The sequence below is a fragment of the Sardina pilchardus genome, chromosome 14 (assembly GCF_963854185.1).
Source record: "Sardina pilchardus chromosome 14, fSarPil1.1, whole genome shotgun sequence".
Classification (NCBI taxonomy): Eukaryota; Metazoa; Chordata; class Actinopteri; order Clupeiformes; family Clupeidae; genus Sardina; species Sardina pilchardus.
In genome coordinates, this window is record NC_085007.1 from 2,773,077 (window position 1) to 2,799,623 (window position 26,547).

Consider the following 26,547-nt stretch of genomic DNA (forward strand, 5'->3'; position numbering starts at 1 on the left):
CTAATACTAACACATAGCCCTAACACTAGCACATAACCCTAATACTAACACATAGCCCCAACACTAGCACATAACCCCAACACTAGCACATAGCCCTAGCACATAGCCTAAGCACTAACACATAGCCTTAGCACTAACACATAGCCCTAGCACTAGCACATAACTCTAGCACTAACACTAGCACATAACTCTAGCACTAACACATAACACTAGCACATAGCCCTAGCACTAACACATAACACTAGCATTAACACATAACACTAGCACATAGCCCTAGCATTAACACATAACACTAGCACATAGCCCTGGCATTAACACATAACACTAGCACATAGCCCTAGCACTAACACATAACACTAGCACTAACACATAACACTAGCACTAACACATAACACTAGCACATAGCCCTAGCACTAACACATAACACTAGCACTAACACATAACACCAGCACATAGCCCTAGCATTAACACATAACACTAGCACATAGCCCTAGCATTAACACATAACACTAGCACATAGCCCTAGCATTAACACATAATACTAGCACTAACACATAACACTAGCACATAGCCCTAACACTAACACATAACACTAGCACATAGCCCTAGCATTAACACATAACACTAGCACATAGCCTTAGCACTAGCACTAACACATAACACTAGCACATAGCCCTAGCACTAAAACATAACACTAGCACTAACACATAGCCCTAACATTAGCACATAGCCCTAGCACTAACACATAGCCCCTACATTAACACATAGCCCAACATTAGCACATAGTCCTAACACTAGAACATAGCACTAACACATAACACTAGCACATAGCCCTAGCACTAACACATAACACTAGCACTAACACATAGCCCTAACATTAGCACATAGCCCTAGCACTAACACATAGCCCCTACATTAACACATAGCCCAACATTAGCACATAGTCCTAACACTAGAACATAACACTAGCACATAACAGTAGCACTAACACATAGCCCAGTAGGACTCGCACTGAATACTCCATGTCCATCATGACACTGACTTGCATGATAGATCACCTTTCATTCAGCGTCATCTCTTCCATAATGTGATTCCAGTCAGTAGCTCATCTCTCCCAGTCCTGCTGCTGCTGGTCTCTCTCCCAGTCCTGCTAATACCTCATCTCTCCCAGTCCTGCTAATAGCTCATCTCTCTCCCAGTCATGCTGATAGTCCTGCTAATACCTCATCTCTCTCCCAATCCTGCTGATACCTCATCTCTCCCAGTCCTGCCAATACCTCCTCATCTCTCCCAGTCCTGCCAATACCTCCTCATCTCTCCCAGTCCTGCTAATACCTCATCTCTCCCAGTCCTGCTAATACCTCATCTCTCCCAGTCCTGCTGATAGCTCATCTCTCCCAGTCCTGCTGATGGCTCCTCATCTCTCCCAGTCCTGCTGCTGCTGGTCTCTTCTGCAGGGCTCCTGTGAGGTCATTCCTAGTGACCCATGGAGTGATGGACAGTGCTGTTATCAGTGCTGTTATCAGGTGAAGCTCCATCTCTGTGCTGTCTAATTGATGTCTCTGCTTTTCCAGGCAACCCCCAAGATGGTCTGGACTGCGCTGACTTGAGTTTCACTCACTCCCCTTTGATGATGCTGATGTCAACATTTTGTTTTTCTTGATTTATTTTTTGCTTTGTTCTTGTCTTGTTTGAATCCATCATGGCATTGTTTTAAAAGATGCTGTATTTTTTAGAAGCCCATTAAGCCTTCCTGGCAGGAATGGATCAATAAAAGGCAAACGTGTTGTAAAAGTGCCATTGTGTCCCTGCCTTGCTTTTGGAAAGAGTGTTGTCTTCCTGAACTAGTTATGGGGTCAACTCCTTTCAAACAGAACTATAGGGAAGGAACTAATGTAGCCTTTATCACTCAAACAGAACTATAGGGAAGGAACTAATGTAGCCTTTATCACTCAAACAGCACTATAGAGAAGGAACTAATGTAGTCTTGGTCACTCAAACAGAACTATAGAGAAGGAACTAATGTAGCCTTGGTCACTCAAACAGAACTATAGGGAAGGAACTAATGTAGCCTTTATCACTCAAACAGAACTATAGAGAAGGAACTAATGTAGCCTTTATCACTCAAACAGAACTATAGAGAAGGAACTAATGTAGCCTTGGTCACTCAAACAGAACTATAGAGAAGGAACTAATGGAGCCTCCATCACTCAAATATTCGGAGCATAAATCTTCATAGGAAGTCTGCATTTAGGTTTTCTGACCACAGGGAAGGCCGTGCTTCCAGTTTTACGTGTGAATGCAGACAAGGACATGCAGCGATGGAGAACCACCTCGGAGTCTCATCTGTCCCTGAACTACGCTACCAGTTTGGGCAGTTATGTAGTCACTACCTGAACTACGCTACCAGTTTGGGCAGTTATGTAGTCACTACCTGAACTATGCTACCAGTCTGCAGTGGGCAGTTATGTAGTCACTGGTGGCGCCTACGTCAAGTAATCAAGAGTTCGGAGCATCAGACGCTGTGGCATGGACCGATGCCAGCCACACTGTGCCACTCTGTGCCAGGGGTGTGGACTAATGCCTCCAGCGGGCACGCGCCCACACGCACAACAGGAAATAAACTCTCTCTCTGTCACACACACACACACACGCACACACACACACACACAGGGACAGATGTATGCCCTCCAGAGGTAGTTGTCTGTTAATCCTGTCAGTGTCTCATCTCTCACCATACTAATTCCTGAGTGTGTGTGTGTGTGTGTTTGAGAGAGAGAGAGAGAGAGAGAGAGATGAGCTTGGAGATGATGGATCAGGTTTAGTAGCGGTGGTGATGTGTTGGAGGGCTGGGAGGTGAGGTGGGGGGGGGGGGGGGGGGTGAGGTGGGTAATGAGGTGGGGGGGGAGGGGGGGGATGGATTCCAGTGTGAGGTCAGCAGCAGTCTGGTGGACGCCAGAATGAGGAACTCAGCGGCCGGGAGCACCTGTTCTATTCATGGAGCAGGACACGGAGGTACACACACACACACACACACACACACACACACACACGCCTGTTTTATTCAGGCGGAGCAGGACACGAAGATGTGACTGTCGGCTGGACGGTGGATGTATGAGTGGCGGCGGGGCCCGTGGTGGCCGGTGGTGGCCGGCGTGTTTTATTCATGCTGTAGAGGGACGACACGCTGATGTCCTCTCAGATCCTGATGGAGTGGAGGCTCACAGGGGTCATAGGGGTCACTGGAGGTCAAGCCACCTCAAACATCCGTCAGGAGCTCCTCACAGAAATGACAGACTGATCTGCGGCAGACTTGCACACACACACACACACACACACACACACACACACACACTCATTCACAGTTTAACACACTCAAAAAACAACTTTGGATGATATTGAACAAACTGTTAAATAATACAACTTCATTTGAATACATTTCACACTGAACAGGCACACATACTGCAGACGTGGGGAACCAAGGAAGGAGTGGGTGAGCTAAACTGATGACGACAGCGCTGCAGTGCTTTCGTTTTTGGTCATAGTTTTATCCAATTGCGTCGAAGTCCAGAATCAGTCAGAGTAAGTATTGGTTGTAGTGTTGTCCAATTGCGTGTAGTGAGATTCTCAAATGCATGCTTGGTGCCGCCCCTCGAGTTAGGCCATTTTCATTATTCGTGGCCAGACCCATGGAGGTATTATATATAACTGGAGAGCGTGACTAAGTCCCGCCCTCCATACAAATGAATGGCCGATGCTAGGCTAGTAAATCCGGCCAATTTTCGTCAACGCCATATTGAACACTGGAGCTCCGATCCAGCGCCAGTCGGCTCTGACCATGCGCAAAGATCCAAAGCTGGAAATGACGCATGGACCTACATTGATCTTTATTGGACATTCTGTAAAAAGAGAGTCATCCTCCAGTTCAGAGGGTGGCGATAATGCACATACCTTGCTTGCCACGTAACAACAAGCAGAAAAAGTTGCTCGGGAACGCACACCTGAGTCCAGTGGAGTGTCGCACGGAGTAATGATTGGCTGTAGGTACCCGTCCACCAACATGTACGCGCATGAGAGCTCGTGCCCAACACGGATTTTCGTGCACGGAGCTGGTTCTAAATGCTCCATGAGGCGCCATAATTGAAAATGGCGCTTGCTAACTTGCCGAAGCTAATCAACACAGCCTTGACCCCCTGGCCAGACCCTTTATCTGAACGATTCCAGGGTCTGGTTTACTACCAGGCTACCAAGTGATTGGACTTCAGTGTTCCATCACAGTCCTCAGAGCCAATGGGAAGCCCTTGTGAATGTCCCGACCCTCCCACATGCATTTCAGATGCGTTTCATTGGCTCAGATCCACAGCCGGCATCGTGCCTAAAGGATGCTTGTGCTGGTCCGGGCAGCGGTCATTTCCTCCGTGGCTAACAGGACGTGTGTGTGTGTGTGTGTGTGTGTGTGTGTGTGTGTGTGTGTGTGTGTGTGTGTGTGTGTGTGTGTGTGTGTGTGTATATAATTAGCAGGACGGCTGCACAGGTCAGAGGTTAGCTTCCTGCTCACGCCGCGCGGGGCTCAGATAATGAACCTTAACGAGATCAATTAGCACGGCCTGCGTGCCAGGACAACAGAGAGCCACAGCATCGGGACAGCAGGTCACACACACACACACACACACACACACACACCAAACACAGACAGCCCCCTCACAGTGACCTGCTGGAGACCAAAGCATGCCTGCCCTATCAGGAGACGAGGACTCGCTGGAGTGTGTGTGGAGGTATGAAGTGGTGTTGTTCAGAGTTGATGACAGTCCCTGAGAGCTCTGACTGTGTGTGTGTGTGTGTGTGTGTGTGTGTGTGTGTGTGTGTGTGTGTGTGTGTGTGCGCGTGCGCACAGATAAGCATGTGGAGTGAGATATCTACCAGAGCAAGTCGGACGCCTCAGTCTGATCCACACCAGACCCAGAACACAGAACCCACCTACACCAGACACAGAACCCACCAGACACCAGAACACAGAACCCACCCACACCAGAACACAGAACCCACCTACACCAGACACAGAACCCACCCACACCAGAACACAGAACCCACCCACACCAGACACAGAACCCACCCACACCAGAACACAGAACCCACCCACACCAGAACCCACCCACACTAGAACACAGAACACAGAACCCACCCACACCAGACCCAGAACACAGAACCCACCCACACCAGACACAGAACACAGAACCCACCCACACCAGACCCGGGAACAGAACCCACCTGGCTGGTTCTGGAGAGGCTGTATTTTCATACTGCGCTGCTTTGTTCTAGGGATCCAGAGGTTTTCACAAACATGCACCCCTCCCCTATTGTGGTCCTCAGTGGCGGATCAGTGTGTTCAGATATGAATAGACAAGTGTGTGTGTGTGTGTGTGTGTGTGTGTGCGTGCGTGCGTGTGCGCATGTATGGGCAGTGGCAGAGTGTGTGGACGTGCATTACTCGTCCAGTGTGTTACTGAGAGAGACAGGTGTGCAGGACAATGTAGATGCCGCCATGGAAGGGCGTCCAAGCCTACACACACACACACACACACACACACACACACACACACACACACACACACACACACACACACACACACACACACACACACACACACACACACACACACACACACACACACACACACACACACACACACACACACACACACACACACACACGCACACACACACGCACGCGCGTCCAGTGCTGTAAATATAGCACAGCATGCCAGGCAGGGGAATGTGAGCCAGCTACATTCAAAGAGACACTACATTCAGAAATTACCATGTGTGGCCTGGAAAACACACACACACACACACACACACACATCACACCAAACTCCAGGGATGGGGCACTAAAAGGTGTTCAGGTGCATAGAACACACTCACACATAGAACACACTCACCACTAAGCCACCGTAACTGCTGTGTGCTGACTGACCTATTTCTGCCCTACGGGTGAAAGACCGGCCAGATGAAGCTCTGAGCTCATAAAACCAAAGCCCCTGGGCTCAGGGATGCCTTCAGAAAGAGAGAGAGAGAGAGAGTGTGTGTGTGTGTGTGTGGAGGGCAGAGGAGCAGATCCACCCGTAGGCCCTCAGTTAGCACGAGGAGGCTTTGGCTTGGTCTCTCCACTCCAGCAAGGCCCTATTAGACGCTACATTGTAATGGGATGCTACGCTATATAATGGGCTATTAGACGCTACATTGTAATGGGATGCTACGCTATATAATGGGCTATTAGACGCTATTGTAATGGGATGCTACACTATATAATGGGCTATTAGACGCTACATTGTAATGGGATGCTACGCTATATAATGGCTTATGAGACGCTACATTGTAATGGGATGCTACGCTATATAATGGGCTATTAGACGCTACATTGTAATGGGATGCTAAGCTATATAATGGGCTATTAGACGCTACATTGTAATGGATGCTACGCTATATAACGGGCTGTTAGACACTACATTGTAATGGATGCTAGACGCTACATTGTAATGGGATGCTACGCTATATAATGGGTTATTAGACGCTACATTGTAATGGGATGCTACGCTATATAATGGGCTATTAGATGCTACATTGTAATGGATGCTAGACACTACATTGTAATGGGATGCTACGCTATATAATGGGCTATTAGACACTACATTGTAATGGGATGCTACCAAGGGGGCAGCGAACGTTCTGAGAGTGTAGACAGTATGGCGGCCGCCATGCTAAAAAGTAGACCAGTGCTAGTTAGCCATTCCATTGAATCCTATGGGGCGTAAGCGCCACTTTTGACATCAAATTACGTTACAGCTGAAGCGTTTTAAGCCTCTACATGAACATTTTCTATTGTCGGAGTACATACTACAGTGTGAAATTGACATCATAATCTCGTAACTGTCTTATCGGCTGAGTAATAAACGTTTTCCGAAATCAATGCTAAAGTGTTAATGCGCATGCGTCCAGCGAGAGTAAAGCATCGCCATAGGTCAGACTCGGTCAGACTACGTGCCTGCGTCACATGTACGACACCTGAGCCTGCGCAGGAGACCTATGAGGGAAATAGAAGACCTAAAAAAAAACGTTGAAATTTGCTTCCTCGGTCTCTGCTGCCGTCTACGTGATAGCTCTGTCCATATCTTTTACTGTCTATGGATGCTACGCTATATAATGAATGGGCTATTAGACGCTACATTGTAATGGGATGCTACGCTATATAATGGGCTATTAGATGCTACATTGTAATGGGATGCTATGCTCGCTATATAATGGGCTATTAGAGGCTAAATTGTAATGGGATGCTACGCTACATAATGGGCTATTAGACGCTACATTATAATGGGATGCTACGCTATATAATGGCTTATGAGACGCTACATTGTAATGGGATGCTACGCTAATGGGCTAATGGGAAGCTGCATTGTGTCTATTTTAACGTGACTGTTGACAGTGCTTAACATATCATAACGCATATAAAAGTAAACTTTTCTATTTTATATCGGTTATATATTATGTAGCATATCCATGCTAATGGCACAATTATCAATATTTCGAAAGGAATCTAAGTTGAAGCATATTTCTAGTCAGTTACCAAGAACGCACATGTAACCAGAACGAATGGAAGTTGAAAACAGTACAGATTTCCGGGTTAAGGAATAAGGTGAATATAATGGCCGATGAGACGCTACATTTTAATAGGATGCTATGCTATATAATGTGCTATCAGACGCTATATTATAATAGGATGCTATGCTATATAATGTGCTATCAGACGCTATATTATAATAGGATGCTATGCTATATAATGTGCTATCAGACGCTATATTATAATAGGATGCTATGCTATATAATGTGCTATCAGACGCTATATTATAATAGGATGCTATGCTATATAATGTGCTATCAGACGCTATATTATAATAGGATGCTATGCTATATAATGTGCTATCAGACGCTATATTATAATAGGATGCTATGCTATATAATGTGCTATTAGACGCTACATTTTAATAGGATGCTATGCTAATGGACCCAGTGGGACACTACATTCTAAAGGGCTCAGATGCTATTGTGGTCTCTCTGTTGACAGTGTCCCTCTGCTCCATGAATAAAAGTGTGAACATGTTGCTGTTTGTTGTCGGCCATCGTTTCCTGTTTGAGCTGAGCATCAAGCAGCGGTGTCCTGTGTTGGTCTGACCTCTCTTCCTCCTGCTCTGTTGACCTGCAATGGAACATTCCTATTGGACACAACCTCAATGGCACATTCCTATTGGACAGAACCTCAATGGCACATTCCTATTGGACACAAAGCTAGTCCTTTATTTAACTCCTCTGATGCTGCCGTCGCTCTGTGACTGTGTGTGTGTCTGTGTGTGTGTGTGTGTGTGTGTGTGTGTGTGTGCGTGCATGTGTCTGAAGTGCACTCTTTTCAGCACGCACCCAGCATGGCTCCCCACCTGGCCTACTAAACACACATCAGAGCCCTGCAGCCAGACATGCGGCTCGTTTCATTGGCTCGCCCCTGTGTGTGGTTCCGCCCCACCGCCTGGACAGCCTACTGAGACGCAACGTTGGCTTTGATTGACAGCTGCAACTGGGCACCAAGTTCCGTTCTGCTGACTGCTCCGAGGCGTCCTGGCGGATAGCAGAGGGCCTTCACAAATGCACACACACACACACACACACACACACACACACACACACACACACACACACACACACACACACACACACACACACACACACACACACACACATACAGAAAGAGCCCCAAAGTCAATAGAAGTAGTGAGAGGTGAGGTAGAGTTTTTAATTCTGTATTCTTTATCTCCCTCTCTCCAGCACCAGGAGGCATGACACGACAGCGCTCAGGGCAGCTGGTGTTTACAGTGCAGTTGCTATGCAGTCACATCAGCCCAGGATGCCACACACACAGATGCTGACGTATCCACACACACACACACATACTGATGTCCTGCTTGTAGTGAAGATGTGACTTTATAGTGGCCTGTACTGGCGTGTCCTAGTTTGGCCTGGCCGTGACACACACACACACACACACACACACACACAGGAGCAGGTAGCGTCCCTGTGGGCTTATTGAGATTCAGGAGCCGTGCCTCGGCTCTGGTGATGTCATCTGTAACGGTCTGCAAAGGCGAGACATCCATTGTGCAGGACAGAGGGCAGGGAGGGCTGTGTGGACAAGAAATGTACACTGTCTTCTGCTACTGTCTTCTGCTTAACATGTGTTCCACTTAACGTGCTGTCTTCTGTTAACATACATTCCACTTAACGTGCTGTTCTCTAAATAACATGATGTCCCCTAGTTAACATGATGTCCTCTAGTTAGCATGTCCCCTAGTTAACATGATGTCCTCTAGTTAGCATGTCCCCTAGTTAACATGATGTCCTCTAGTTAACATGATGTCCTCTAGTTAACATGATGTCCCCTAGTTAACATGATGTCCTCTAGTTAGCATGTCCCCTAGTTAACATGATGTCCTCAAGTTAATATGATGTCCCCTAGTTAACATGATGTCCCCTAGTTAACATGATGTCCTCTAGTTAACATGATGTTCTCTAGTTAGCATGTCCTCTAGTTAACATGATGTCCTCTACTTAACATGATGTCCTCTAGTTAGCATGTCCCCTAGTTAACATGATGTCCTCTAGTTAACATGATGTCCTCTAGTTAGCACGTCCTCACCGATCCGAGGTGCTGCTGTTTCGCGGGTTCGAGTCCGGGCGTGTTCAGGGCTGGACCGCGGTGGTTACACACAACGCAGGTTACATCTAGTTAACATGCTGTCCACTGTGTGTGTGTGTGTGTGTGTGTGTGGTGATATAGTCTAAAACAGAGAGAAAATGCGAGTAGTGCACTGTTCCACAGCCCTCCTCTTCAGTCTGTAAGCACACCTTCCCTACACTCACACACACACACACACACACACTCACACACATAGCCCTCCTCTTCAATCTGTAAGCTAATCAGGCTGGCAGTAATTCCCCCTCCAACCATACACACTCACACACTCACACTCACGCATACACACACACACACACAGCCTACCACCAATACTCCAAATGTGCCTTGAGCGATCGATTAATTAGCCCACACTTAATAATATTAATAATACACACACACACACACACACACACACACACAGAGTCCGGTGTAAAACCAGGCCTTAGGAGTGAGCTGGGAGTGGGGCATGGTGGCGCCTCTCTAGAAGAACACAATGTAAGAACTGGGGGCATCCATTTCACTCCTGGCACAGTTCTTCAGTTGCAAAATGATGCTAAAGGTTTCTCATGGTCTCAAAAAGTCTGGGGTTCACAAAAGTATTTGAAGATTAAAAAATGAGTGTTTCTTCAGAGCATCCCTTCTCCACGCCAACAACACATCAGAAAACCACACACAACAACAACACTAAACAATAACAACACAACAATAACAACACAGCAGCAATGGCAATGTTTTGCTCTTTTATTACATCAAAAAAAAAATCACTCATGTTCTCTCATATTGTGCATTTTCACAGTTTTAAATATTTGCCAGTAATGTTCCTTTTTCAAGTATCACCTCCAATGACAAAGCCTTACAAAAACAATTTCAACTTTTTAATTGAAATCAGTGCTGCATAATATTATGACAAATGAAACCCATTCAAAACACAACAATAAAAGGATGCTAATGTTGTTGTCCCAGCTGTGAGTTGGCTGACACCCGTTGGCATAGAGAGAGAGAGAGGGGGGGGGGGGTCTTATGTGAATCAGCGGTCGTCTGTGTAGACCAGGGGGGGTGTTTTATGTGAATCAGTAGGGGATGGGGGGCTGTCGTCTTATGTCTTATGTGAATCAGCAGTCGTCTGTGTAGACCGGGGGGGGGGGGGTCTTATGTGAATCAGCAGTCGCTCCCTCAGTCTGAACGGTGAAAGGGAAGAAGAGGGGCACGAGCCTATCAGAGCCGGCCTGACAGCTGAAAGACAGGGGACTCCATTTCAACACCCAGCCTCTCACACACACACACACACACACACACACACACACACACACACACACACACACACGCTCATAACTAAACACTCAGACTCAGGGGTCAGACTCACACACCTCTGATGATCCTGAGAGAGGACAAGGCCGTTTGTTTTCAGGAGATTTGTGGCAGAGTTCACACACACACACACACGCACACACACTGTGACACGTCTTCCCCTCTATGCTATAGATGGCTGCACGTAGAGGACCAGCACAGAGGTCATAATACGCAGAAGATGATCCTCTCAGGACTCACTATATATTCTTCATTTGTGTGTGTGTGTGTGTGTTGTGTATATAAAAGAGAGAGAATTCCACACACTAAAAATGGATTGCAGAGTTCTAGCTGCACAAGGTGGCAGCAACGTCTCCCATGAGACTACAAACCCAAAAAACACTCAAACAAACAAACAAACAAACAAACTCAAATAAATAAATGAGAAGCGTAAGTGGTGATCTCAGGGGGGAGAGAGAGACAAGCTGCAGAGCTGAGGCTCAACACACACTCGCTATTGTAAGCGTTAGCCTGTCACTCTTATTGTAGCACACACACACACACACACACACACACACACACACACACTCAGCCAGCAGAGCACACACACACACACACACACACACACACACACTCAGCCAGCAGAGCACACACACACACACACACACACACACACACACACACACTCAAGCAGCAGACAACAGAGACAGAACTAATCAATGAGGCAGTGCAGCGGCCCTGGAGAATTAGGTTGTGTGCTCACATGACCTGATCACAACTCCCCACACACACACACACACACACACACACAGATGCAGCTACACACACACACACACACAGCTACACACAGCTACACACACCTACACACACACACACACACACACAGATGCCACTACACACACACACACACACAGCTACACACAGCTACACACAGCTACACACACACACACACACACACACAGATGCAGCTACACACACACACACACACACAGCTACACACAGCTACACACACACACAGAGACGCTGAAGGCGACTGGCCTGTCATTACAGTGGCACACCCTTTGTCACCCCTAACGCCCACACACACCATCTGAGGCTAAGCGTCTTTCTTTAGCATGGATGCTGGAGGGGGGGGGGGGTGGTATGGCGATAGAAGTGACATTTGTCCTGTTCACACACACAGCCAGCTTCAGGGGCCCGGGGTGTGTGTGTGTGTGTGTGTGTGTGTGTGTGTGTGTGTGTGTATGTGTGTGTGTTTGATCATTTGACTTTGACGTGGCACACACACCCTCCACACTTGGACCCACTCTGTGTCTCTCTCCTGAATACCCTACTTCTGTGCCACACTTTCAGAGAGCCAGCCGGCTTTGGGCCAACATGCCCCCATGAGAACACTCCTCTCTCCTCTCCTCATGCCCCCATGAGAACACTCCTCTCTCCTCAGCTGCCACACACACACACACACACACACACACACACACACACACACACACACACACACTCCTGTGTGGCGTTCTGTGACTCTGCCCCCCAGCACAAGGTACCTAACATGAACTATTATGCTAATGACATCAGAGCTCCCCTCTCCAGCCAGCCAGACACACGCACGCACACACGCACACACGCACACACACACACACACACACACACACACACACTCCTGTCACCTCAGGAAGGCGTGGACAGCCTGGTTTTGGCCGTCAGAACCTCTCTGCATTAACTGGCCCAAACGTTGTTATGACAGCAGCCCATCACACACACACACACACACACACACCATCATCTCTGCAAAGCTTTGGAGCTCAGTGTCACAACACCAGACACACACAGTGGAGTAATGTGGTTTCACACACACACACACACACACACACACACACACACACACATAGTGGAGTAATTTGGTGTATGGATCTGACGAGCTGTGCTCCAGCTTGACAATCTGCCCTCTGATGGGTCTATTGCCCACTGGGGTTAAACACACACACACACACACACACACACACACACAGGCCCTTCTGTCACTTCTGCTCTTCTGGTATTCTGAGAGACTCCTTCATATAAAATCACTGACGAGACGTTTTCCGGTCAAGAACAGAGAAATGAAACCTGCCATGAGAATCATGAGAACAGATCTCAGTTCTAATGAAACCTGCCATGAGAACAGATCTCAGTTCTACTCAAACCTGCCATGAGTACCATGAGAACAGATCTCAGTTCTAATGAAACCTGCCATGAGAACAGATCTCAGTTCTAATGAAACCTGCCATGAGAACCATGAGAACAGATCTCAGTTCTACTCAAACCTGCCATGAGAACCATGTGTGTGTTGACCGGTGTGTGCTGACCAGTGTGTGCTGACCGTGTGTGTGCCGTCAGTATCCCACCACTACCACCACCACCACCACCACCACCACCGCTGCTGCTGCTGATGTTGTGGCCACGGCTGATGCATTAAGAAGATAAAAAGCTTGATGCCAAATCCCACCCACCCCTCCCCCCTACACACACACACACACACACACGCGCCATCCCAACCCCCCTTTCAGCATCAGTTTCCGTGCGTGCGTGCATGCGTGTGCATGTGTATGTGTGTGTGTGTGTGTGTGTGTGTGTCCTGAGCCACTGCACTGCAGAGATTACAGGCCAAGCAGAAAACAGAATCAGAGGGGACAACAACCCAAATAAATAAACAAACAAACAAACGTGGGCAAGACGCAGCCGTGCAGACTCACCAACAGCAGCACCAACACCCCGCTCAGCAGGGCTAAGATGGCCGCCTCCCCCCCCCCTTCTCCCTCCTCTCTCTCCCCCCCCCCCCCTCTCTCTCTCTCTCTCTCCCCCCCACTTTCTCCCTCCCCTCCACTCTCCCCCCCCTCTCTCTCTATCTCTCCCTCTCTTCTCTCTCTCTCTATCCCTCTCTTCTCTCTCTCTCTCTCTATCCCTCTCTTCTTTCTCTCTCTCTCTCTCTATCTCTCTCCCTCTTTTTTCTCTCTCTCTCTCTCCCTCTCTTCTCTCTCTCTCTCTAGTTGGTCAGGAGCACATGTGGGTCAGGTTCACCAGGTGTGGCCGTTCAGATGGGACACATCTCACTGCTATGGCCCTCTCACATCAGCGCACACACACACACACACACAAACACACACACACACACACACACACACACACACACACACACACACTTGATCAGCCGCTTCCTACCTCCACCCCTCTGCTCTGCTGATCACACACCCCTCTCACACACACACACACACACACACACACACATGCATGCACATAGATGGGAAATGAAACTGCTGGAAGACATGAGGTGATTGTTGGACTCCCATTGGCCCCAGTGGTCAGTGCGTAGAACCCCAGTGGTCAATGCGTAGAACCCCAGTGGTCAGTGCGTAGAACCCCAGTGGTCAGTGAGTAGAACCCCAGTGGTCAGTGCGTAGAACCCCAGTGGTCACTAGGAGAACACTGGCTTGTGTTCCTTTAAAGCTGCACACACTAACAACTACAGCTCATCCAGTCACACGCCACAGCGCGGTCTCCAGGTCTCACCTTTGACCTATGACCTTTGATCTGGAGCGCACCACTGATTGGCTGGATGAGGGGTATGGCTGCTGTACAGATCTCCACTAGCCTGCTGGACGGATCCACAGCAGAGGGCAACTGGACCTGGGTGTGTGTATGTGTGTGTTTGTTTGTGTGTGTGTGTGTGTGTGTGTGTGTGTGTGTGTGTGTGTGTGTGTGTGAGGAATACTGCATTGCACATTGTTTAAGGCTCCAAGTCTGAGTGAAAAAAGCAAAATGTAAACGTAAGGCAGCATGGATTGAATGTCTCGCTTCTTTCCAACACTAGTGCACCAACGTGTCACTCAAACACTGACGTGTCACTCAAACAACAACGTGTCACTCAAACACAAGTGCACTATTGTGTCACTCAAACACAGTTTGTATACTCGCTCCTTATCTAGTCTGAGCCCAAAGGTGCTTTTCGTTACAAAAATGCCCACACCTTCACACACCTTCACACACCTTAGACTAACTCCACCGGTGTACCAGTAAGCTGTGCATATGTGCATGTCAATAAACAACTACTCTTCATATTCTTCACTCTGAACTCTCGCTGAAGAAAACTACAAACAAAACAAACAAACAAACAAACAAACAAGCCCCAGCAGTAAACAAGCTCCAGTCATCTCTCTGTCCAGTCCCTCCGTCTGGTAGCGATGTCTACACACAGCACAGTGAATCCGAGCCGATTTGAAGGTAGAATAGTTGTAGTTCTTGCTTTTATTCCAGTTCAATTTGTTCGTCTCTCCCTCTTGGTCTCCATGACGACGCTGCCGGGCGGTCGGTCGGTCAGCAGCTCGGCCCCGTCCTCCTCAGCGTCCGCGTATAGAACAGGAAGACGAGGGGGCGAGCCTGGCGGGGCTCCAGAGGTCAGGGGTCAGGGGGCGAGCCTGGCGGGGCTCCAGAGGTCAGGGGTCAGGGGGCGAGGGTCAGTGGGTCAGTCAGTACTTGGGCGGGATGACCACGACGGGGTCGCCCGTCTTTGGCCGCCACATGAGCACCTGTGCGTCGTTGGCGTTGGGCTTGACCATGGCGTTGGGCGGGATGGGCTCGTTCTTGGCCAGCACCTGCGGCTGCTCCTGGGCGACGGGTTGGCAGAGGCGGGCGCGCTGGCCGAGCGGCCGGTCGGGCTCCACGGCGATGTGCAGCCGCATCCTCCAGCGCACCGTCTGCAGCACCAGCGTCTCGCCCGAGCCCTGCTGCACCGCCACCAGCCACGTGGTGAAGCTCTGGTCTCGCCGGATGCTGCTGAGCAGCGCCACGTTGCTGTCGCTCACCGGCACGCCCCACGTCACGCTGGGGTAGAAGTTGTCGTTCATGCTGACGGTGAAGCGCGTGTCCTTCTTGGTGGGGCCCGCCACCGTGCACGTCTCCGTCGTGTTGCCGTACCACGGGTAGTTGACGCCGTCCGAGTCGCTGATCGCGCGGATCTTACCGTCGCGCAGGTCCGGCAGCTCCCAGCTGGACCTAGAGGGAGATGGACAGGACAGAAGGCTGAGTCAGGCTCTGTGTGTGTGTGTGTGTGTGTGTGTGTGTGTGTGTGTGTGTATTTTGTCCTCAGTAAGCTAAATGGTACCTGAATGATTGTGTTCAGTCCTAGCTATAAGAACAGAGCTGTTACTCTAACTCAGTGTTTTTCAACCACTGTGCCGTGGCACACTAGTGTGCCGTGACACATTGTTAGGTGTGCCGTGGGAAATTATCCAATTTCACCTAATTGGTCTAAAAAAAGAGTGAATAGAAATCATTTTCTGATTCCTATTCTAGACACTTTGACAAGAATGACTTGATATCGTTAATGAGGGCTACAAAGTTTTATCTAATTTCATTTTCAATAAAATTTAATTTATTTAACATTTTCGGCTGGTGGTGTGCCGCAGGATTTTTTCAATCAAAAAAGTGTGCCTTGGCTCAAAAAAGGTTGAAAAACACTGCTCTAACTTTACCAATCAGGACTGCCATCAAGGTTATGCACCTGTAGTAGGACACCTTCACCGTTGGACGGGATATACTGTATATTAGATGTATATTATTGTATATAGTAAGTTATGTATAATATATAGTTGCTAAGTAAGTTTTTCCCATTGCCAACCAACTAAGGTGCTAACAGGTTAGCAACTATGGCTTTGGGAAACACCCCAGGTGTACTAGTATCAGCATGTGGGCCTGACGCGGCCCGGGTCCGTTCAGTAAATAGTCAACATCTCTCTACATCAACACAACTCTATCTGGGCCAACGCTCCTGACAACAACCATGCCTACAAGGTCAGTGGGGTTCATTACCCACAAAGCACTGTGGCAGGCCTGACCCGACTCAATATGAACCAGTCTGGATCGATGTGCTTAATTAGCTCATTTAAACGCAGACGTGACAACAGACACTGAAGCGTCCTCAGCTTTGTTTGCAGTCAACCTCGGGGTGTAGCAACTTCAGGGAGATGAGGGAGATGAGAGAGGGGTGTATGAAGTTGACAGAGATTAGGGGGGGAATGAAGTTGAGGGAGAAAGAACAACACAATGTATACACACACACACACACACACACACACACACACACAGGGTGTAATGCTCCACATAGCAGGACACAATGGCAGGAGGACATATCTCACCGTGACCTTGTGAAGGTCAGAATGTGGCAGCTGTTTCTATTTTGGCACCTGGAGAACGCGTGGGGCTACGAGACATCCACGTGCACCGCCCTCCAGCCCTGCCTGACCAATGGGGACAGGACAGCCCTGGCCAATGGGGACAGGACAGGACAGGACAGCCCTCATTGGTCAATGGGGACAGGACAGGACAGCCCTCACTGACCTCATTGGTCAATGGGGACAGGACAGCCCTCGCTGACCAATGGGAACAGTTGTCCCTAAAGCAACCGCACAGCACTGGCACAAGAGCGGGCACACCAGACAACTCTCCAGCTGGCAACCACACAACAACCACGCCACAACCACACCACAACCACACCACAACCACACCACAACCACGCCACAACCACACCACAACCACGCCACAACCGCGCCACAACCACACAACAACCACACAACAACCACACAACAACCACGCCACAACCACACCACAACCACGCCACAACCACGCCACAACCACACAACAACCACGCCACAACCACACAACAACCACACAACAACCACGCCACAACCACGCCACAACCACGCCACAACCACGCAACAACCACGCCACAACCACGCCACAACCACACAACAACCACACAACAACCACGCCACAACCACACCACAACCACACAACAACCACGCCACAACCACACCACAACCACGCCACAACCACGCCACAACCACACAACAACCACACAACAACCACACAACAACCACGCCACAACCACACCACAACCACGCCACAACCACGCCACAACTACACAACAACCACGCCACAACCACACAACAACCACACAACAACCACGCCACAACCACACAACAACCACGCCACAACCACGCCACAACCACGCAACAACCACGCCACAACCACGCCACAACCACACAACAACCACACAACAACCACGCCACAACCACGCCACAACCACACAACAACCACACAACAACCACGCCACAACCACACAACAACCACACAACAACCACACAACAACCACACCACAACCACGCAACAACCACACAACAACCACGCAACAACCACACCACAACCATGCAACAACCACGCCACAACCACGCAACAACCACACAATGCCCTGCGGCTGGGGTACACTGGCCTCCACACTGGGGTGTGTGTGTGTGTGTGTGTGTGTTGTAAGAGAGAGAGAGAGAGAGACTCTGCAGGGCTCTTACAGTCTCAGCCCATCTGCCTGTCTATTGATTTCCACACACACACACGCACACACACAGTGCTCACCCCTATTGCTCCAGGAAAAGCATGACCTTTCCTCCCAGAGTGGCCCACAGAGCAGCGTCTGATGCACAGACACATGACACACGGTCATGGGCACCAATTCACCCAGGGGCAGATTACAATCTGCACTTTAATAATAGCAAGCCTGTGTGTGTGTGTGTGTGTGTGTGTGTGTGTGTGTGTGTGTGTGTGTGTGTGTGGGTGTGTTTGTGAATGTATGTGTGTGACAGAGATAGAGAGTGTGTGTGTGTGTGTGTGTGTGTGTGTGTGTGTGTGTGTGTGACAGAGACAGAGAGAAAGACTGAGAGTGAGTGGGTGTGTTTGTGAATGTATGTGTGTGACAGAGATAGAGAGTGTGTGTGTGTGTGTGTGTGTGTGTGTGTGTGTGTGTGTGTGTAAGAAACACATGGACAGGGTACTTGACTACACCAAAATAAAATGCTTGTGAGCACGGTCATGTGGCCAGCATGTCCCTCAAGCAAGACTGCCTCTGCTGGAGCCTTCTCCTCTCCTGCCCTCTCCTGCCCTCTCCTGCCCTCTCCCACCCTCTCCTACCCTCTCCTGCCCTCTCCTGCCCTCTCCTGCCCTCCCCTGCCCTCTCCTACCCTCCCCTAGCCTCTCCTACCCTCTCCTACACTCTCCCACCCTCTCCTGCCCTCTCCTACCCTCCTGCCCTCTCCTACCCTCCCCTACCCTCTCCTGCCCTCTCCTGCCCTCTCCTGCCCTCTCCTACCCTCTCCTGCCCTCTCCTGCCCTCTCCTGCCCTCTCCTACCCTCTCCTGCCCTCTCCTACCCTCCCCTGCCCTCTCCTACCCTCTCCTACCCTCCCCTAGCCTCTCCTACCCTCTCCTACACTCTCCCACCCTCTCCTACCCTCCCCTACCCTCTCCTGCCCTCTCCTGCCCTCTCCTACCCTCTCCTGCCCTCTCCTGCCCTCTCCTACCCTCTCCTGCCCTCTCCTGCCCTCCCCTGCCCTCTCCTACCCTCCTACCCTCTCACTACAGGTGTACCTCAGGGATCCGCTAGGTCATATCGCTAGGTCATAACCGCTAGGTCATATCACTAGGTCATAACCGCTAGGTCATAACCGCTAGGTCATATCGCTAGGTCATAACCGCTAGGTCATATCACTAGGTCATAACCGCTAGGTCATATCACTAGGTCATAAACGCTAGGTCATATCGCTAGGTCATAAACGCTAGGTCATAACCGCTAGGTCATAAGCGCTAGGTCATATCGCTAGGTCATATCCGCTAGGTCATAACCGCTAGGTCATATCCGCTAGGTCATAACCGCTAGGTCATATCGCTAGGTCATATCGCTAGGTCATAAACGCTAGGTCATATCGCTAGGTCATATCACTAGGTCATAAATGCTAGGTCATAAATGCTAGGTCATAACCGCTAGGTCATATCGCTAGGTCATATCGCTAGGTCAAATTCAAGACTTCCTCAGTCCTTATTGGTGGAATGAGTGGCCCAATGCTCCCCTGTGATAGTTTTGGGATCTAAAGGCATATCTGTTCAACATGCACTTAGTTTATTAAGTGTTTCTTAAGCGTTATGGGTTTTAGATTACATTATGTAGCTATTTTCATTAAGCTATTGATTGCATTGACATTATGTATTATTAATCTCCATAATGTAGTGTTTTAATTAAACTTTTAAATGTAACTGTTGTATTGCTGTTATTTGTATGGACAAAATTGTCTGCTAAATACCATAACCATAACACACACACACACACACACTCGCACACTCACACTCACACACACACACTCACTCACACACGCACACTCACACACACACCGCCATTGGTGCTGCCACCTTCATTAGATAGCCATCAGCAGGGGGGAAATAAACCGCGCACACACACACACACACACACACACGCACGCACGCACACACACACACACACACACACACACATGAGTAGGCCTGCTGCTGCTCTTCTGCAAGCATGACTAATAGCAACTGCAGTAGTCCCCTTTTTAGGGCCATTAAATTACAGAGGGTAAAGTGTGTGCGTGTGTGTGTGTGTGTGTGTGTGTCTGTGTGTGTAGCATGTGTAGCGTGTGAGTGTGTGTGTGTGTGTGTGTGTGTGTGTGTGTGTGTGTGTGTGTATGCGCTACTGCATGTCTGTGTGTTTGTGTGAGAGAGAGAGATAGCCAGTGTGTGTGTGTGAGGCTGTTAAGTCGCAGTAGAGGTGCCATTATTCACACTTCACAACACAGTGGTGCCGTGCAGCTCAACTCACCCTTTAACCCCTGAGCTCATCTGTCAGCTCTCATTGTGCCCTTCCCTACCCATCTCACGCCCAAATCATACCCATCTCATGCCCAAATCATACCCATCTCACGCCCAAATCATACCCATCTCATGCCCAAATCATACCCATCTCATGCCCAAACTATGCACCTATTAACAGGCTAGCTGCATAGCAGCTTGTGCTTACGGAAGAATGCAAACAGATCTGTCAGTTACATGTTTATGTTTCTGTACCAGCATTCCCATCTCTGGCACCAGACCCTGAGAGAAGATTCTAGATTCTAGAAGATCAGAGTGGGTGTTTCTGAGCGCTAAACACTATCAAACCTATTCAACCTGTTCCAGGACTACGGAAATAAAGCTCAACTGCATTTCAGAATAGTGCAAATAAAACCAAACGTCGTGTCTTCCACAAGTATAAAGACTACAGGGCCTGAGACAGCTTTCCCAGAGCCAAAGATGGCTCATTCTTTATGGCTGACATCAGCTCAGATGTGTCTCTTTGAAAAGGGCTGCTTCAGAGAGGGCAGGTTGAGAGGACGCTGTTGAATTTACGTTTGGCCATTTCTCAGGCCCAGTGAAGAAGCAAGCGGCCGAACTTCCTCCGTCTACAACCACAATGCTTCATCTCTTCCTGCAGCGCCAGCGCATGGGGACCACGGGAGGGACACAACTCTTAATCTAGACACAACTCTTAATCTAGACACAGCTCTTAATCTAGACACAACACAACTCTTAATCTAGACACAACACAACTCTTAATCTAGATACATTACCCTGCACAGCTCTTAATCCAGACGCAGCCCTTAATCTAGACACAGCACAACTCTTAATCTAGACACAGCTCTTAATCTAGACACAGCTCTTAAGGAACTCTAGAGCAAGTACTAAGGTGATTAAAGAACCCCAGAGCAAGTACTAAGACGATTAAGGAACCCTCCCTATTAACATGAGGGAACCCTGCTGTACCTGCTATAGAAGTCATATATGGCTGTCCTGACCTATAGGTTACTATAGAGGCATTAGAACATCACATACGTATCATAGACTACCTTCAAACTACAGTAGAAATAGTATAGCATTATGAATCATAGGATTACTTACTATAGTAGTACAGCATTATAAATCATCACAGGATACTATAGTTCTATATACTAAATCATCACAGGATACTATAGTTCTATATACTAAATCATCACAGGATACTATAGTTCTATATTCTAAATCATCACAGGATACTATAGTTCTTGTTCATATGGGGAGGGAGGGGGGACCCATCGGCTTTGGGGCCATTCAAGGCAGGCAAGCCCAGATGTGTTGCAAACTTATCTCAGACAAAACAGCTGTAGCACAGTACAGTATCATGCTATAGCTGTAGCACAGTACAGTATCATGCTATAGCTGTAGCACAGTACAGTATCATGCTCTACTATAGCTGTAGCACAGTACAGTATCATGCTCCACTGCAGCAGTAGCACAGTACAGTATCATGCTATAGCTGTAGCACAGTACAGTATCATGCTCTAATCTGGCTGTAGCACAGTCAAGAGGTTCATCTGGGCCTGAGCGTACATTACAGTATCATGCTCTACTCTGGGCCTGAGCGGACAGTAGGGTATCATGCTCTACTCCGGCTGCTACAGCTCTTTCCCCCTCCTCAACAGCAGTGTTTGCTTGTGATTAATATTTATGCCTCTTGCTTCTCAGAGGCTCCAGAATGAACGCTAGCTCTGTCTCGTCCCTGTATTCATGAAACGAGGAGGCATCATTAAACTTGCATATGAATATGATCTGTTTGCTCCACTCGTGGCTCCCAAAAGCAGGAGCAACACGTGTTGAGCACCTCTGCACAGTGTAAGTGGTAATGAACACTCATCAGAGTGTGTGTGTTGGAGCTGACACTCATCAGAGTGTGTGTGTTGGAGCTGACGCTCACCAGAGTGTGTGTGTTGGAGCTGACGCTCACCAGAGTGTGTGTGTTGGAGCTGACGCTCACCAGAGTGTGTGTGTTGGAGCTGACACTCATCAGAGTGTGTGTGTTGGAGCTGACGCTCACCAGAGTGTGTGTGTTGGAGCTGACGCAGCCTGTGTGTGTGTGCTCAGTGAGTGCGGGGCTTGCCAGGGCAGAGCTCTGTGCCGTCTCTTTGAAGTCTGCAGACAGGCTGGAAACTTTGGTGTGTGTCTGTGAAGCCTCCGGAGGTGCCTGAACAGAGATAACCGCTGCAGCAGCAGCAGAAGCAGAAGCAGAAGCAGAAGCAGAACGGCCTGCCCCTGAACCCCAGCAGCGGCTCTGCTAAATATTCCTCTTTATCGTCAGCCCCTCACACGCGTCAGCGCTTAAGGTGTGTGATGAGAGCGGAGCGGCTATTTTAAGTCCACTATCAGTCCAGCCCTGTTCTCCTCGTATGCTTGTGAGGCGCTGACTGTGTGTGTGTGTGTGTGTGTGTGTGTGTGTGTGTGTGTGTGTGTGTGTGTGTGTGTGTGTGTGTGTGTGTATCAGTCCAGCCCTGTTCTCCCCGCATGCTTGTGAGGCGCTGACTGTGTGTGTGTGTGTCTGTGTGTGTGTGTGTGTGTGTGTGTGTGTGTGTGTGTATCAGTCCAGCCCTGTTCTCCCCGCATGCTTGTGAGGCGCTGACTGTGTGTGTGTGTGTGTGTGTGTCTGTGTGTGTGTGTGTGTGTGTCTGTGTGTGTGTGTGTGTGTGTGTGTGTGTGTGTGTGTGTGTGTGTATCAGTCCAGCCCTGTTCTCCCTGCATGCTTTGCTTGTGAGGCGCTCGCTGGGCGACACAGTCATGTGACCTGCGGAGAGCAGCAGAGCAGCGCTGCTGCGGCCGCGCCTCACTTCCTGTCAGTGAGCCTGACGCTGGCCCACTTCCTGCTTCAGAGGCTGCTTGTGACGGCGCGGCGCTCGAGGCCTCTGATGAGGAGAGATTAGCAGCGCTATGAGCCCTATCGCCACGGCCACCAGGCCACCCCAACAAGGCTGTGTGTTTCATGCCTTGCTCTAACATTGACTGTGTGCTAGTGTGTGTGTGTGTGTGTGTTTCATGTCTTGCCCTAGCATTGACTTTGTGCTAATGTGTGTGTGTTAGTGTGTGTGTTTCATGCCTTGCTCTAGCATTGACTGTGTGTTAGTGTGTGTTTCATGCCTTGCTCTAGCATTGACTGTGTGCTAGTGTGTGTGTGTCATGCCTTGCCTTAGCATTGACTGGGTGCTAGTGTGTGTGTGTGTGTGTGTGTGTGTGTGTGTGTTTCATGCCTTGCCCTAGCATTGACTGTGTGTTAGTGTGTGTGTTTCATACCTTGCCCTAGCACTGACTGGGTGTTAGAGTGTGTGTGTGTGTGTGTGTGTGTGTGTGTGTGTGTGTGTGTGTGTGTGTGTGTGTTTCATGCCTTGCCCTAGCATTGACTGTGTGCTAGTGTGTGTTGAGCTCTAAAAGCTTTTTCACTGGGGATGGGAGGGGGGGGGGGGGCAATGTGTCTAGATTCAGAGCTAGATTAAGATCTGTGTCTATATTACCAGTAGATTAAGAGTTGTGTCTAGATTAAGAGTTTTGTCTAGATTAAGAGCTGTGTCTAGATTAAGAGCTGTGTCTAGATTAAGAGTTTTGTCTAGATTAAGAGCTGTGTCTAGATTAAGAGTTTTGTCTAGATTAAGAGCTGTGTCTAGATTAAGAGTTGTGTCTAGATTAAGAGCTGTGTCTATAAGAGCTGTGTCTAGATTAAGAGCTGTGTCTATATTACGATCTGATTAAGAGCTGCGTCTAGATTAAGAGCTATCGAGATTAAGAGTTATGTTGTGTCTAGAATAATCACTTTAGTACTTGTTCTAAGGTTCTTTAACCACCTTAGTACTTGTTCTAGGGTTCTTTAATCACCTTAGTACTTGTTCTATAGGGCTCAGGCTGTGCAAAGATATGAGAGACCATTTCCATTGTTATTAAACATATATTATAACCTAGACTAAATTGGGAGCAGGGCCAGCAAGATCTGTAGCACAGTAAGCTGCTGTATCTTGAACCCAAGTGAACCTACATCGTACAGTGACCCCCAAATCTTCACCAGTGACCCCCAAATCTTCACCTGCTCCCAACAGTCACATAAATCTATCATGTTCATCTATGACTGGTCCTCCAAACAGCTGCTTGCTGAATTAGATTGTAGTCAAAATATCTCAGCTTTGGCTAAGTCTAAGCTTAGTGGTGCTTTCCTCAATGTCATCTCAACGTAATCCATATTCAATCATATCCTGAAATGTTGGCCTATAAATGAAAAGTCTGTGGATGGTGTTTTGCTCTCAATCCTTCTTTCAGACAAGGATAGAGCAACCAAATTACCAAATAAGGCGAGGAGGGGAGGAATGGAGATTACCTTGTATGGATTAGGCCCCTACTGACGTTTTCATAAAATAGGCCTATGACATCACAAGCACCAATACCGTATGGCATCCAGGTAACCGGGGAGGCTACTCGACTTTCCCTGCGCAACAATTACTTTAACAGCGAGATCTCGAATATAACATAAATTATTGATATCAGAGGAATACTTACATCCCTTTGTTTCCGTATTTGTTGTAGAACTCCATATGGTTGCATGCCTGAATCCAGCCGACGGTCCACGTCTCTTTGCCGGCCACAGGCGGCACCAGAACCCGAGCGGAGGCTCTGAAATGCGGGGTTCGGTATCGCAGCACCACGCTGGAGGACTCGTCTATGCTGGTGGGGTTCGGGTCTATGGAGGAGTTGACCTCCAAAACGCTGATACTCTCGCGGAAACTCTTCGGCTTACACCTGATACTCTGGATGCAGCCCATTGCATTAAAGAACCACACAATCCACACCAAGGTCCTGACCTCAGGAGACGCACGCATGGACACTGCGCTCTCTGTTTCACATCAACTTTGTCCGCATGATGAGCGAGTAGGCCTAATGTACCTTTTATCAAGGTGTGCTTTTGGGAACGTCCTTTAGACTCCTTCGCCCGCGCCTGTGTTTGTGTGTTGCAATGATAGAACTGGTCTGTAATCCACGAGTGTCGACAGTTCGGTCGACTCTATCCCATTTGGCGACTGTCTGGTCCCATCCAGCTGCGTGTCTGTGCATCCACAGTCCTCTTTCAAAAGAACACTGATGTCAACTTTCTGTTTCCTCTCGACTCACTTCCTCCATGAACAGCCCCGTCACTTATGATCCCATGCCCTTCTCGTCGACAGCCGTTGGGGTCACTGACGGCTTCAGCAGCCTGGGACGCATGGCGCTGCACTTGAGCCTTTTCATTGATGAGAAGCGACAGAATACACTATTTTATTGTGACCTAACCATAGTTTACACAAACTGCTAACGTAACAATTCGACGTCATATCGTAAGCTAGTGTCACGTCACTGGGATGTTGAAAAAAACATCTTAGTGCCCTAATGTAACGTGCGTTTTATTTTGAAAATAAGATCCAAATATCTCACATTTAAACAGCGAAGGTCAGCACGCACTATCGGGCTAATATGTTTTCCTCTCTAGACATGGACGAGTCCCCCGCTCTTATTATGTAATAATAACAATGTTGGCATTTAATCCTGCCATCAGTCTGTGATACAGAATAGCACATTTGGAACAATTAATACAATTATGACTAAGATGTTTCTATCATAATAAACCTAAAAGTTTCTAAAAGCCTGCAACCTGAAAGATCATTCTCGTTGTCTCTTCAGCAGTAGCCTAAAGTTCGTGCTGAGTGTCGAAATGTGACTGTCTTGATGAACTAGTTCCACTCTTTGGAAAGA

General features: G+C 48.6%; 2 protein-coding genes across 4 annotated transcripts in view; one reads left to right on the forward strand and one right to left on the reverse strand.

Moving 5' to 3' along the window:
• The window catches only part of nup214 (nucleoporin 214), a 113,720-nt gene extending 111,923 nt beyond the window's left edge, over positions 1 to 1,797 (forward strand). For all 3 annotated transcript variants that reach the window (XM_062554571.1, XM_062554572.1, XM_062554570.1), the window contains one exon: positions 1,575 to 1,797. In XM_062554571.1, the coding sequence (XP_062410555.1) occupies positions 1,575 to 1,605 (31 nt within the window). In that variant the 3' untranslated portion in view covers positions 1,606 to 1,797. The remainder of the gene's footprint in view (positions 1 to 1,574) is intronic.
• A 12,227-nt stretch (positions 1,798 to 14,024) lies between these two features.
• On the reverse strand, positions 14,025 to 25,640 carry fam78ab (family with sequence similarity 78 member Ab). Its single transcript, XM_062554503.1, has 2 exons — positions 25,321 to 25,640; positions 14,025 to 16,093 (listed from the first exon to the last, which is right to left on the reverse strand). The coding sequence occupies exons 1-2, from the start codon at positions 25,638 to 25,640 to the stop codon at positions 15,568 to 15,570; spliced, it is 846 nt and encodes a 281-aa protein (XP_062410487.1). The 3' UTR covers positions 14,025 to 15,567.
• Positions 25,641 to 26,547: the final 907 nt, after the last annotated feature.